The sequence below is a fragment of the Dermacentor variabilis genome, unplaced genomic scaffold (genome assembly GCF_050947875.1).
Source record: "Dermacentor variabilis isolate Ectoservices unplaced genomic scaffold, ASM5094787v1 scaffold_12, whole genome shotgun sequence".
Classification (NCBI taxonomy): Eukaryota; Metazoa; Arthropoda; class Arachnida; order Ixodida; family Ixodidae; genus Dermacentor; species Dermacentor variabilis.
Window position 1 is genome coordinate 21963204 of NW_027460280.1, and position 14130 is coordinate 21977333.

Genomic DNA, 14130 nt, shown 5'->3' on the forward strand with positions numbered 1-14130 from the left:
AACCAGACAACCCTGTAGCGTAGGCCTATAAAATCAACACATCAGAAGTGCATCAAATTGCGACTCAAGTTTTTACGCCCGAGCAAACTATTGGATAGCTCGGATACACCAACTTTCCCTCCCCCAGTTGTTTCGTGTACCGTCTCCTATTTGTTATGTACACAAATGGCTGAAGGCCCCAAACACCCTGCAGAATGCTACCGCATTAACCCTGTAATACCACGTTATCATTTATTCCACACTCAGTTTGATACCTCAAATGCCAATTTAAGCACAGAAAACAAGCATAGCCTACAATAATGTTTTGACACGTTAGAGTCAGTTTTCAGTTGCTGGCAGTTTCAGCGAACCAATTATTACTTATTACTACACTACTTGAGCATTTAAAAAAATTCATTTCTCTGTACAGATCTGCTCTTCATGATCACAAATAAAGTTGAACAAGTTACTCTGATTTTCCTTGATGTGTAAATGCGTTTGGGCATTACAGGGTTAAACAAACAAACCTGCAATTTCTTCTGAATCCACAGCACAGAAATAGCTGTGGTACCGTATCGTGCCCTTCTGCATCCAAATAATTTTATAGTAAAAATTTAATAACATTAGGATTGACCTGTATGAACTTTGTGACATCTTGGTATCAGCCTGCGCGGCTGTTGTCGGTTGTGTTCAACACGACGCCGCGGAGCTTGTACCAGCTACATATGTAAAATGCGAGGTACTCGCCTATGATGGTGATGATCCAGACGAGCAAGTACGAGAAGACCGAGATGTACACGGTGCTCATAAGGAAGGTGAGTGGGAACCAGTTGCGCCAGCGATTGCGCTTACAGTCTGGCACAGTGAAGAACAGCAGCGTGTTGAGCGGCAACAGCACAAGCCACAGGAGCCGCGGGAAGCATCCACGGGGGGGCGCCAACGCCGAGGAGGCCGGTACGTTTGCTCGGCGTGCCATCTCCTCCAGCGCGGCCACTACATGCAATCAATAATGAGGGTCACTTGCGACGAGTATTAATCAAACACACACCAGGTTGAAATTTAGACGAGTAACTTTCAATAGCGTCAGCGCCACGAGGACGACGAAGGGAAACACAGACGCCGCGCAGACTCTCGTTTCTGTTCGACCGTTGTATCTTATGACACGTACCTTAAAACCAATGCACGCGACGTGATTCACACAGTCCAAAAGATAAAATCAGCGGTAAGCACACGAAACCAAGACGAAAACGACGGGTGAGGCTGGAACTTACAACATATGTTATATCCCCTGTACCCACCCCTCATGTAATATGCGTCTTACGGGACCCTTGAGGTACAATAAATAAATAAATAAATAAATAAATAAATAAATAAATAAATAAATAAATAAATAAATTTTTGACTGTAGAAAGACAAAATGTACCTTCCGGCAAGCTTCGTGGCACATACGCAAGCAACCACCGCAAAATTGCCTAATCTACTTAAACTCCCATCGCACCGCAAAGGAAACATCTTTTTCTCACTAAGGCTCAAATAAGTGTCACTGACGTATCTGTTCATTAGCCTAATTATGTGGAAGGACCCCATAATCTCTCTTTATGCATTCGTTTTCCCGTCATTTATGTCGTGCTTTTTGCCCGATCCGAAAAACAAACGAACTCGACAAATAATGAAACGACGCGACTACTTCTCCTTTACGAACTCCTGCAGATGCGTTTAGAACTAATCAACTTGGCGAAGCGGTACGTTAGGACAAGGCCTGGGCATCCTGTGCGCCTTTATAGCGGGAAGATGTTCCAGGGCCCTTCTTTGGCACACGGCTGAACCAACGCTTCCTCAAAAGCAAAAAAAAAAAAAGTTATTCCCCCGAACATGGTGTGAAAAAACGCTGCTTACCGTGGTCACCTTGGGCGTCCGGAACGCCCTTGCTTTCGGCCTCCCGCTGATCGCAGCTGGCTGAGGGAAGAACAAAAGGTGGTCAACGTTATTTCAAGTCGCTCCTTTTCTGGAGAAACGAAAAGTGTGCGTTCTCAACAGCTCAGTTGCTAGCGACGGAATGCCAGAGATCCTGTAAACAAGTTTCAATGGGCTTGACAAAGCTTGTTGGTCAGCACAGCCCTCCCGATTTGTGTTTTAGCAAAGCTGCTGTAGGCGCTGTAGTCCAATTTCGTAATTATGTAAACACGTAACTGTGGAACTCGTACAAGAACAACACGATCGTATGTGCGCGGCGCAGGTGCCTCTGTCTTGTGCACTCTTTGGATTCATGGGCTGCAAAACCCAATTTAATGTACAGTGACAGTTCAGCAGTGTCGCGATGATTTGTGCCCATCTGTAGCGTTCAAACGCGGTCCGCGTGTGCGCCTTCGTGGTTGCGTGCCTGCGTTATGTCACAGTTATTCTGGCGAATGCCGAACACTCGCCGAAACGTCAATAAATCGCTGTATACGCTCGTCTACTTCACCGCATATACAGGATGTACCAGCCAATCTGTGTTGTTCCCATTTCCTTTCTTTAACGCTGCGAGCCCGGTACTTCCCAGTCCCGAACGGCATGCGCGTTATCAGCATGACATAGCATTCCCGACAGGAAAGTAGCGGGCGCGGCGTTTTCAAGAAAGTAAACGCAAGCAAGGCAGATGACGATTATCGTTGTGTGGCAGAGATACACCCCAAAGGGTGCAAACACTTTAGAGTGTTAAAACGGTTGCACCCTTTGGGGTGTATATTTGTCTCACAGCGATAATCGTCATCTGCCTTGCTTGCGTTTCCGTTCCTGAAAACGCGGCGCTCGCTACTTTCCTGTCGAAAATGCTGCGTCACGCTGATAACGCGCATGCCGTTCGTGACTGGGAAGTGCCGGGCTCGCAGCGTTAAAGAAAGGAAACGCGAGCAAGACAGATGACGATTATCGTTGCGAGGCAAATACACACACCAAAGGGTGCACAACTGTTTCACTCTACACTCTTAGAAGAATTTACACCCTTTGGGGCTTATCTTGTCCCACAACAATAATCGTCATCTGTCTTGCCCGCGTTTCCTTTCTTTAATGCTGCGAGCCCGGCACTTCCCAGTCACGAACGGCATGCGCCTTATCAGCGTGACGCAGCATTTTCGACAAGAAAGTAGCGAGCGACGAGTTTTCAGGAACGGAAACGCAAGCAAGGCAGATGACGATTATCGCTGTGAGACAAATATACACGCCAAGGGGTGCAACCGTTTTAAGAGTGTAAAAACACTTTGCACCCTTTGGGGTGTATATTTGTCCCACAACAATAATCGTCATCTGCCTTGCTTGCGCTTCCTTTCCTGAAAACTCGGCGCTCGCTACTTTCCTGTCGAGAATGCGCGTTATCAGCATGATAGCATTTTCTGTCGGCAATGCTATCATGCTGATAACGCGCGTGCCGTTCGTTACTGGAAAGTACCGGGCTCGCAGCGTTAAAGAAAGGAAACGCATCATTGCAGATGACGATTACCGTTGTGTGGCAGAAGGGGCACTCCAAAGGGTGTAAACTGTTCTTAGAGTGTAACACACAAATGGTGTCATTCGTATACAAGATTGGTTTTAACTTGGTGCGTGATAGCTGGGAAATCCTGTATAAGCCACCCGCGCTCGCCAAAAGTAATAGTCTGGCAGCTCTTACGTAAACTTAATTTTCCTGCACTGGAAGTTGGAATGGATAAATGACGCGTAGCCCCTCCCGCGCCATCCCGGAAGATCAATCCAGTGTCGATGCGCTGCGTGAGACGACAAGCAGAGCGTCCTTGCTCAAGTCTAAAGAGCCACGCAACACGGCGCAAATCTAGCCGCGGCTCACTTTCTCGCACCATTGATTTGCGATATTCACGCGATAGCGTTAAGGGCCCCGGGTCGCAGAAAATCCTGCGTCGGCATTCAGCGTCGTTTCAGCAAAAGCTTTTCTAACCCCCCGCCCCCAGGCTCTCCATGGGGCGCAAGGAAGTGACAATGACGGGTAAGTTACAGGGTTGCGTAGCTTTGGTCTTCTTTACTGCGCCAAGTATTCCGGCAGCGTTTTGACGGGCCAGCGTTAAGGAGCTCGTGTCGCAGAAAATCCTGTGTCTGCGTTGGACGTCGTTTCAGCAAAAAGATGTTCGAACCACATATACCCAGGCCCTCCATGTGGTGCAAGGAACTTACTGAAGTAATTGACTTTCTCAAGCTAAAATACGTAAAAAAATCAAAAAGTACGACTTACACACAACCTAAAGACAAGATAGCGTCGTATTGTAATCTGAATATACCAGAAAACAATTCTGTTACACGAAAATTCAAACCCCTTTTGCAGCGTTTCTACCATTCATAGACAGGTCACGGCGTCCACCATTTGCGCGCGCCGGTGCGCGAATATCTCGGAGGCCATGTAGCGGCGCAGCCGTTTCCTTGAAATACTTCCATATGGCGCTCGCCTCCGCCGCATCGCGGCCCACGCAAGAGGCCGCGTTTCTACCAGAAAGCCCGCCTTCGTGCATAGCATTCGCCGCGAGCGTTTCTCGGTAAACATTACGGTTACGCTGCAGTTGTCGGCAAGCGTGAGAAGCAGCCAGGGATCTTCGAATGCTATCGCGTTCCACTCTTACAGGCGAAGCTTACGCGTCCTCCGAATTTTTCTTCGTTTCTGTCTCCGCTACCACTGGACTAGCCATAATCGGCCAGTCCAAGCTTACAACGCTCCACCCTGATACGTTCAGGTAATCCTTCTTCCCCAACGTAATTGAAATGTGGAATAAGTTACCGATGTGTGTTGTGGAATATATTGATCTGTCTACATTCAAACAAATTCTGGATGACTATCTGTACGAGTGTGCCGCTTGATTCCGATGTATTCTTTGTTTGTGAATATTGTACATTTTTCTTTCTTGATTTCATCACTCTCTCTGTAAAGACCCTTTTGTGAATTCCCATTTGTGAAATACCCATTTGTGAATTCTTTCGGTAAAATGCACTGCGAACAGTACTTTACAAGTATACTACGTTGTATACATAGCAGTCAAGGCTATGGAGGCTAGAGAGATTTCTTGAAATGATTTTGTTCGCAGTTGGATATAGTTGGATGTTTTGTGACCGCAATTGTGTGCAACTGTTTTTATATAGGCTCAGCAAGGAATGAAACAAGTTTTAATTCTTATAAACAGACACACTGTGGTATACGGATTCTAATGCGTTGTTTTATTTTTGCTGTCCTTTTCGCGTTTTTTTTTTCATTTGCAACCCGTCACTAGGAGCCTCACGTGCATGCTCGCGTGAGCAAACGCTGTTGGCGCGCAGTTAAGCATGGACCGAGAGCGCGAAAATAAACGTTTATTGTAGTAGAGGTTGTTCGGTTATGGCGGGTGGAGCCCCTCTTTCAGGGCCCCACTGGTTACAGTGGCTTGCCGGGCCTGATCAAGGGTCGCCAGTGGGCTTCCCAATTCATTTATTCCCCAATTCCTAATTCCTTACCAATTCCTTTACCACTCCTTTATTTGTGCAAGTGAATAATAAGACTGTGTTTGTAATTGCCTAAGTGTAACTGCTTGTGCTCTGTTTAGCGTAAAGTGAGGGGGTGGAAACTCCCTCCTTGCCATGTAGTAATGTGTTCTAAGTTCATTGCATGTAATGAGCATATCTCTCTGTAGGTTCTCTAATCCAGCAGTATCAAAACCATATGTAAAAGCGGCCCGGTCTGTAAGTTCGCGGGCGACGCTGTTGGCCGATTCATTTGGATTGACAGGAATGCCATCAAGTGAACCAAGGTGCGCCGGGAACCAATAAATGTAACGTGTAACATTTGTTTGCCTTATGTTAATTATTCTCGCAGCCTGTGGGGCAATCTTTCCCCTATTGAAAGCTCTAATAGCTGTTTTCGAGTCACTATATATTTCTGTAAATCTATCGTCTGTTAGTGCCAATGCAATGGTAACTGGTTCAGCGACTTCAGGTTTGCTAGTGTAGACCGTGGCGCAGTTGGTGAATTTGCCCTGGTGATCCACTACCGCGCCGCGAACTTAGTTCTATCCTTGTAGGCATCCGAATCAGCAAAGCAGGCTCGTCTGCCCCCTTTATCCATTTTCTTGATTAACGCCCTGGCTCTTGCAACTCTCCTGTTGATGTTATGTGTAGGGTGCACATTCTTGGGTAGTGGTGCGACAATTATGTTGTCTGCGAATTCTTGATGAACTTTAGTGTACTGTGCTGGATCCGTAATGGGGTTGCCCATGATCTTGTCCGGTATTGATCTTTCCGTGCTGGTTGTAGATAGTCTCGCTATTTGTGATATTTCTTGAGCATCTGCGATCTCCATGGTCGTGTTGTGTATTCCTAACTTGAGCAATTTTTCAGTGTTGGTTTGAATTGGGAGCACCAATGCGTTTTTAACAATCTTCTTGACCGCTGCGCCAAGCTTCTTCAGTTGAACCTGCGTCCAGTTGTACATGGCAGGCGGCGTATGAAATAAGACAGAATACGAAAGAGTTGATTAGCCTGATGAGGTTATCTTCTTTCATGCCCTTGTGTCTTCCTGCCAGACGTCTGATAATCCTGTACGCGTTATCCGTTTCAAGGGTGATTTTCTTGAGCTCCGTATGGTTTCCACCGTTTGCATAAATGAAAAAGCCTAGTACCCTGATCACGTTCACTTTGGGTATATTGACACCATTTTCGGTAAGTAGGTGTACATCGCTTTCCGATACAGATTTCCAGCCCTTAGGCCTGCCCCCTTTTGAACGTCTCAAAGTAGCAACTCTGATTTATGTGGGGAGCACCTGAGTCCAGTGGGTCTCAGCTATTCCTCCACCATCCTGATCGCTTCAGTCAGTGCGTCCTGTATGTGCCCTTCACTGCCACCAGCACACCATACAGTGACATCTGACATCACCAGCATATATGGTATGGTCAATGCCCTTAATGTTGCCCAGTTTTCAGGACAGACCAATCATGCACATGTTGAAAAGGACGGGAGAGATCACGGATCATTTTTTGGGGAGTTCCTCGATGGCCGAGCTGAACCACTTCCGAGTTTGTGTCTACGACCTTTATCTTCGCCGTGCGTGCTTCGAGAAAGGATTTGATGTAGTTAAACATCCTCAACCCGAGTACAATGTCTTCTATCGTTTTGAGGATGTACTCATGCTTGATGTTGTCGAACGCTTTTTCCAAGTCTAATCCAAGTATGGCCTTGGTATTTCTAGAATATCCGTCGAGTAAGTGGTCTTTGATTTGCTTCATGGCATCCTGCGTGGAAAGTGCGGACCTAAAACCCAGCATATTGTGAGTGTATATACTATTGTCCTCTAAGTGGTCTTTCAGCCTATTAAGGATTGCGTGTTCAGCAACCTTTCCCACGCATTATGTAAGTGATATCGGCCGTAAGTTGTCCAAGCTTGGAGGTTTACCCGTTTCGGTATTAATATAACTTGTGAGGTTTTCCATTCTTCTGGGACTTCGCCTGAGATCCATGCATCATTGATGAAGTCTGTCAGCGATTCAAGTGACGGCTCATCGAGATTGCCAAGTGATCTGTTTGTTCCTCCATCGGGATCGGGGGCTGACTTTCGATTTAGTTCACTTATCACCCTCCGGATTTCGGATGTGGTGAAGGGTTGGTCGAGTTCAGGTTGAGCGGCTCCCCCGTATTCTGATGGAAGTGGTTGGTCCTGCTCATTTGTGACTGGTAGGTATTTGTCAATTAGTTGTTTGCTAACTGTTTCGATGGGCTGATTCTTAAGGGCTATGTGTATAGCTCGGGCAAGGTTGTGTCTATGATTGGCTTTAGGGCCTTCTTCATCCAGCAGATGATTGATCAATTTCCACGCCTTGCCATTCCTTATTTGCCCATCGATCTATTCACAAAAACTCGTCCCACTGTTGCTGTCAGAGGGTGTTACAGTGTTGTTGTATTTGTTTGTTCAGTTCTGCGATTCTTTTTCTCAGGCGACGATTTAGCCTTTGGGCCCGCCACCTTCGGGTTATGGCTTCCTTGGCTTCTATTAAGTGGGCAAGTTTCGAGTCCATTGCCTCCACATTAGTGCCTGTAACAATCCTTTTGGACGCTGTCTTGGTGTCCCTTCTGATGCCCTCACACCCGACTCTGACATTGAGTTTGGTGGTTTCTTTTCCGCTTTGGGCTCTTACGAAAAAGTTCCCAATAGTTTACGACCTCGAATTCTCGAGTTCGGCCTTTCTCAACTTCCAGTTTGACTTCTATTACGTAATGATCGTTGCCAAAATTCATGTTTGTGTTAGTCCATGAAACATGCTCTGTGTTTCTGTGTTCTTAATGAACGTAAGGTCAGGTGTGGCGTCTCTGCAGACAGAATTGCCGACCCTTGTAGGATGTGTCTTATCCGTGATTAAGACCAGCTCCAGCTCATCCGCGTGGTTCCACTGATTCCTGCCCTTGACATTCGTCGTAACGTAGCCCCATAGCTCGTGGGCTGCATTGAAGTTTCCTAATATAATCAAAGGTCTGCTTCCAGCTAGATTAGTAGCCTTTTCAAATATTCTCTTGAAGTGTTGTTTCTGGTGTTTCGGATTGCTGTAGATGTTGAGTACGAATAAGGTATTGTTCCTTTGATTTTGTGTGAAGTTGGTATTACAACCTCAACGATGAGGTACTCTAGGTTTTTGTCCATGATGCCTAAGTCATGTGGGATGTGTGTAAGCTGCTTATTTACAAGCACGTACAGGCCCCTACCGTACGTTTGACACTCTATGGCCCTGTATCCAGTGAGTGTGACATATTCATATCCTATCATAAGGAGCCAACAAACACTGACACCAATGACAACATAGGGGAAATTACTTGTGCTTGTGCGCGCGAAATGCGAAGGTTGTGGGTTCGCTTCCCACCTGCGGCAAGTTGTTTTTTCGTCCACTTTAATTTCAATTTATCGTTTCAATCATTTATTAAGCACAAGTAATTTCCCCTATGTTGTCCTTGGTGTCAGTGTTTGTTGGCTTCTTATGATATGACTAATAAATATCGGGCCCCTCGGTTAACCCCCTTTGTTCTCGTTTATATCCATATCCTGTCTCTAGAAGTGCGATAATATCCGGTTTAGACTGAAGTCACCTAAGGTATTGCTGGATGATGGTACGTTTGTTATTGTACCCCCCGCAGTTCCACTGCTATATTCGAAATTCCCTCTAGTCTGAACCATATTGCATATTCACATCCCCCGCCTGGGGACTTAGTGTAGCTCTGAGGAATGACGACCCGCATTGTTCCCTTACGTCCATTGACATAGTCATAATTTCCAGGGTTGTGATTCTTTCGCCAAAAGCCTTCAGCCACTCCTTAGGGTCATTCAGTGCCGTCTGTATTTGGCCAGCATTCATTGTCAACTGTAAGACACTGTCCATAAGCCTCTGCATGTTGTCTTTGAAAGACGCCAGTGCTGGTCTGTCTCCCTTCTTCCGTGTTTCAGTGTTCTTGAGCTTACTTTCAACATCCCTACGCTTGGCTGACATCGGTCCCTCACCAGCAGGCGCGGGGACTGGGGCTTCTTTGCGTGCATTCGTGCTGTCTTTGTTTTCTGCTTGTTTAGCCTCGCTTAAGAGTTTCCTTTTGCCATTATCTCTATAATCATGTTCTGATTCATTTCCTTTAGATCTGCATTCTCTTTCTTAAGTCTTTCTATTTCACGATCCCTACTTTGCTCTGGGGGTGGGTCACAAAGCATGGCATTTACCGGATCGGTACGCGCGTCGTCGGCCCAGACAAGTCTTGTTTTATTGGTGTCCCGGTGAGGCGGTGTTTTGTCCGCTATGGCCAGTCCCTTGACTTTGTTGGCACACGTGTAACCGTTGCTTCCTTCCCCGGGTTTGATGCAGCCTGTTGGCTCCGATCCGGATCGCGCCCTGGATTGGGATCTGGATCTGGGTCGGGATCTGGACACGCTTCTACCCCTGGATCGTGAGCGACTGCGGGACCTGGACCTGCCGCGGGACCTTGATCTTGGCTGTGGGTCGTTATTGTCCTTGTTGACGTTGGTTGCTAGTGTTCTTTCGTTTCTCCGTTTTCTGACCACGTATGCAGTCTTATAACGCTACTTACTCATTTTGTCCGCCGTTGGGTGTGGGAAACCGCACAGTTCACAGCTGGGTTGGCACTCATGTTCCTGAGTCGGATTCACTGCGCCACAGCCTCGGCATATTCTCTCTTGCGGAGACGGGCATACGTCAGCTCTGTGACCAAGCCGACCGCAAGGGTAGCATACGTCGACTTGTTTCTCGTATAGTGAGCACCTTACAAGGACCGGGCCGTATCTGACGAAATTCGGAACCTTGTGTCCATCAATGACGATGATCACCGTACCGGTATTCTTGATTCTTTGAACGGCGAGAGCCAAAGGGTTTCTTGGATTGACTATGTTATTCTCCAGCTCCGCCGGACCATCCGCTAAGTCAATGTTCCTTATCACTTTCTTGCACGTGTTCTGTGGTGCAGCCTCATATGCATTGTATGAGCTTATTTCAGTGCAGCCTAACAGCATAACACTTAATTCTCTATAACACAACATAACACTAAGTTTTATAGTACTTGCTGTACAGGATCTTTTCTCAGTGCAAGACTTCTTTTGTTGTTGGTTGCATTTCTGAACGTCTCAAGTAAAAGTTTTGAGAATTCGAGCACTGTATCGGAAGAAGTTCCCTTAGTATTCGAAAATCACTCGAAAAGTATTCAATTCGCATTTGAATTCGATTCGATGTCATTGGTGTGCGTGCGTGCACCTTCAGAGTCCTTTGTATACGCAGCCAGATCGTACTTTACGCGATACCGATGCAAACGTATGCGAGACCCTATCCGTAGTAGCCGCGATGACATAGGATGGTGTCATATATCGGTAGCGCACCGTTCACTTAGTATGAGGATAATAGAGAGTTTTATGTCAGGGGGACGCAAACGTTTGGGGCCCCCTAGCGCATGCGAAGATCGTCTGCGCATGCGCAGTACCGTGGCCCCAAGGGCGCCCCAAACGCTTGCGTCCCCGTAATCTAAAACTCTCTAATATGGTGCTCTCCATAGTTTGGCTGCCAGCGCTCAATTGAAGCACCACGTAGGCGCCCTCCTGGACATTTCTGTAAATGCCTTCAAAGCAATGGAAGTTGTTCGCTGCCAAATAAATGGTACTGCGTAATCTGAAAGCACTGAACGCTTTACAGACGCTTTCTCCTCGCACAATGAACAGGTGTCCCTTCGTGCGTTCGTCGCAAGGTAATGCGCCGAACCGGCTTCTTGAGCGACTGAAGAGCACAATGTGAAATAGATTCGCCCTGCACGCTATCCGTACAGCCGAAGCCAATGAACACCCACCGCAGCCATCGCACGGACTCGCAGCGAGAGAGTGCATGTACACCAGTGCACGATGGTGTTTTTATTTCCATTTTTCTTCTTTTAGGATTTCTCTGCAGTTGGTATCTGCCGTGTGTTTCTGTCTTTTGGTTGGAGAAGATATATTCAGATAACCTCCTGATATAAAGCAGATAACCTCCTGTCCTGCGTAACAAAAAATAATAATAAATTCCAACATAACACCTGAACAAACAATATCGGCGCAGAGCTGTCTCTGAAGCACACCGACCTGTTAATGGAGCATATTTAACGGGTATGCTTTGATTTACTTTCTTTTCTTTGATTTAGCTCATTCGGCATGTGTTACTGGGTGTGCGCTCATTCTTGGCCTGTCCTCCCGAATGGGTATGTCCCACTGGGACACAAGAGGTGCACCCTCTTGTGTCCAAAAGCCCGTGTCGTCGTTTTGTGTTCTCTTCCCCTGTCTTCGTCTTTATTAGCGGTCAATATTATGTGCAGAATCGCTAAATGTTGCTTGATACGTGTCGTATTTTTCTGTGCATACACGCCTGTCTACGCCATTATTTCCTCGACGAGCGCCACACGTGACCACCGTCCTCGTGACATAGATGCATAGACGTCTCAAGCTGTGCGTTCACCTGATTTGGACTTTGCGTTATGGTACAGCTTTTGAGCGGTGTAGTGCATAAACATAAAAAACTGCATGAGAGTAAAGCTGACCTTTGTGGTGGATAAACAAAAACATCGTATGAGAGTATACGTTGCATAAGATAGAAGTAAACAAAAGTTTTACGCATCACAGTTAGCTGTACGGGATTTAAATTACCGCTTTACGAATGCATTGTTTCACGTAGGGTCGAAGATGTGCGTTGAATTTGAATATTTCTTTTTCTACAAGATCGCGTGTGAAAGATGACGCAATTGCGCCTGTTCAGGTGAATACCTGAACAAGTAGACATTGCTTTCGCCATGAATTGACACTTTCGAGCAGATAACTAAAACGATTCACTCATAAACTTGTCCAAAAATTCACTTGTTAAAAATACAAAAATGAAACCGATAACTATCAAACTCACATTAGCTTAACGGAAATCATGAAGCCATTATCATTTTCGAAATATCTGTAACTCAAAGTTATTAAAGCGTTGCTGTATCGTTGCGGATTGTTACATGGAGGGTGTTAAGAAACCGTTAACAGAAAGCTGAGATATCCGTGTCCAAACGCGCACCACTTTTTGTACACGGATATAACATAAGTGGCGCTAGTCGTAGGTTTTAGCAAACAGACGTAATTTTCATTCCATTCAAATTAACGATTTCAACACTTCGCATGAAGTGAATAATTAAAAAGGTAATTAGCGAATATTTTTATTAGTCACCTGGACAATGCGACTTATCGTGCAAGTTAAGTCCGTGTCTGCAGACAAACCACCAGAACAGGTTGTATTGCGATCTCAGAGACGATTCTGAAAAATCGCCAATCTATCGCCCATTACCATTCTATGTAAAGAAGAAACAAATCAAAGCATTTCATATTGCACGAACGATGCATATGTGGCTACTCATAGGAAAAACAGTGGGACAGAACAGAGCGGCTGAGCCTACGAGGGCAGCGACTCCGTCTTGAGCGAGCATCTAAGCCAGCCGAGCTGTGGCATTCGGGAAGCCTTTTGTGTATGCGCGCTTCGACAGCCGATATTCACGGACGGCGAAAGCAGTCCCCCAAAGTATGTGGAACAGGCGCCGTAGCAACCGATTTGTGACACTGCAGCTACATCACTAGGCCATCATAGCTGGGCAATCCCTTGCAAGTGGATACCCAGCCGCACCGGTATTTCAGGAAACAAAAAAGCCGATGAAGCTGCCTGAAATGGCCATCAGTGCACAAGTTTTAGAATAATTGTGTGGGTTCTCTTTTATTTCCTCTTTTTCCTTTTCTTTTTTACAAAAGGTGACGGCTTCGAATATGGTAAGAAAAGATACCTATATGAAGAAAGGGGTGGCCTCCGCACTCTGCCCGTTCATCAAGATCATTTCCTGCGATCGGGTGACCCCGGAGTATGATCAAGAATTCCACGGCTACTTCGTCGTCAGTCAGAGACATTATACCATCGGCTTTGACTGAACGGAGCATTCACCAAGTCGTATCTACCGCACAGGGTACCCGCCGTGGTTGCTCAGTGGCTATGGTGTTAGGCTGCTGAGCACGAGGTTGCGGGATCGAATCCCGGCCACGGCGGCCGCATTTCGATGGGGGCGAAATGCGAAAACACCCGTGTACTTAGATTTAGGTGCACGTTAAAGAACCCCAGGTGGTCCAAATCTCCGGAGTCACCCACTACGGCGTGCCTCACAATCAGAAAGTGGGTTTGGCACGTAAAACCCCAGAATTTAATTTTTATCGCACAGGGCGCACCCGCGAACCCTACTGTGGTAGCTGTGACAGTGTACAGAAAGTGCAACACATAGTACGTAATGTCCCGCGTATCGCGAGAGATCTTGTCTTCAACGCAAAATGGACATTGTCAGGCTCCATCAACGTTACATCGCATCGTACAGGTTCCATGCCCTGCCCTTCAAAACAGCGATGGGCCTTGAAATGGTTGTTGCGATACCTCTCTGAAATTGCCCTAAAACGAGTGAATTTTCGAACGACAGAAAGCTGAGCTAGTTGGTAAGGAGTCATTATGCAAAAGAGAGGTGAGGCGTGCAGACAGGACACAAGAGTAGAGACGTGGACAACACGAAGGTTGATATCTTCGTGTTGTCCACGTCTCTACTCTCGTGTCCTGTCTGCACGCCTCAACTCCTTTTTGCATGCTGAATTTTCGCTG

At 46.5% G+C, this 14130-nt stretch overlaps 1 protein-coding gene across 2 annotated transcripts in view; it reads right to left on the reverse strand.

The window, feature by feature from the left end:
- Window positions 1-14130, reverse strand: part of LOC142566219 (putative sodium/potassium/calcium exchanger CG1090) — a 171548-nt gene that overhangs the window by 11295 nt on the left and 146123 nt on the right. For both annotated transcript variants that reach the window (XM_075677059.1, XM_075677058.1), the window contains 2 exons: window positions 1876-1935; window positions 727-972 (listed from right to left, as the gene is read on the reverse strand). In XM_075677059.1, the coding sequence (XP_075533174.1) occupies window positions 727-972; window positions 1876-1935 (306 nt within the window). The remainder of the gene's footprint in view (window positions 1-726; window positions 973-1875; window positions 1936-14130) is intronic.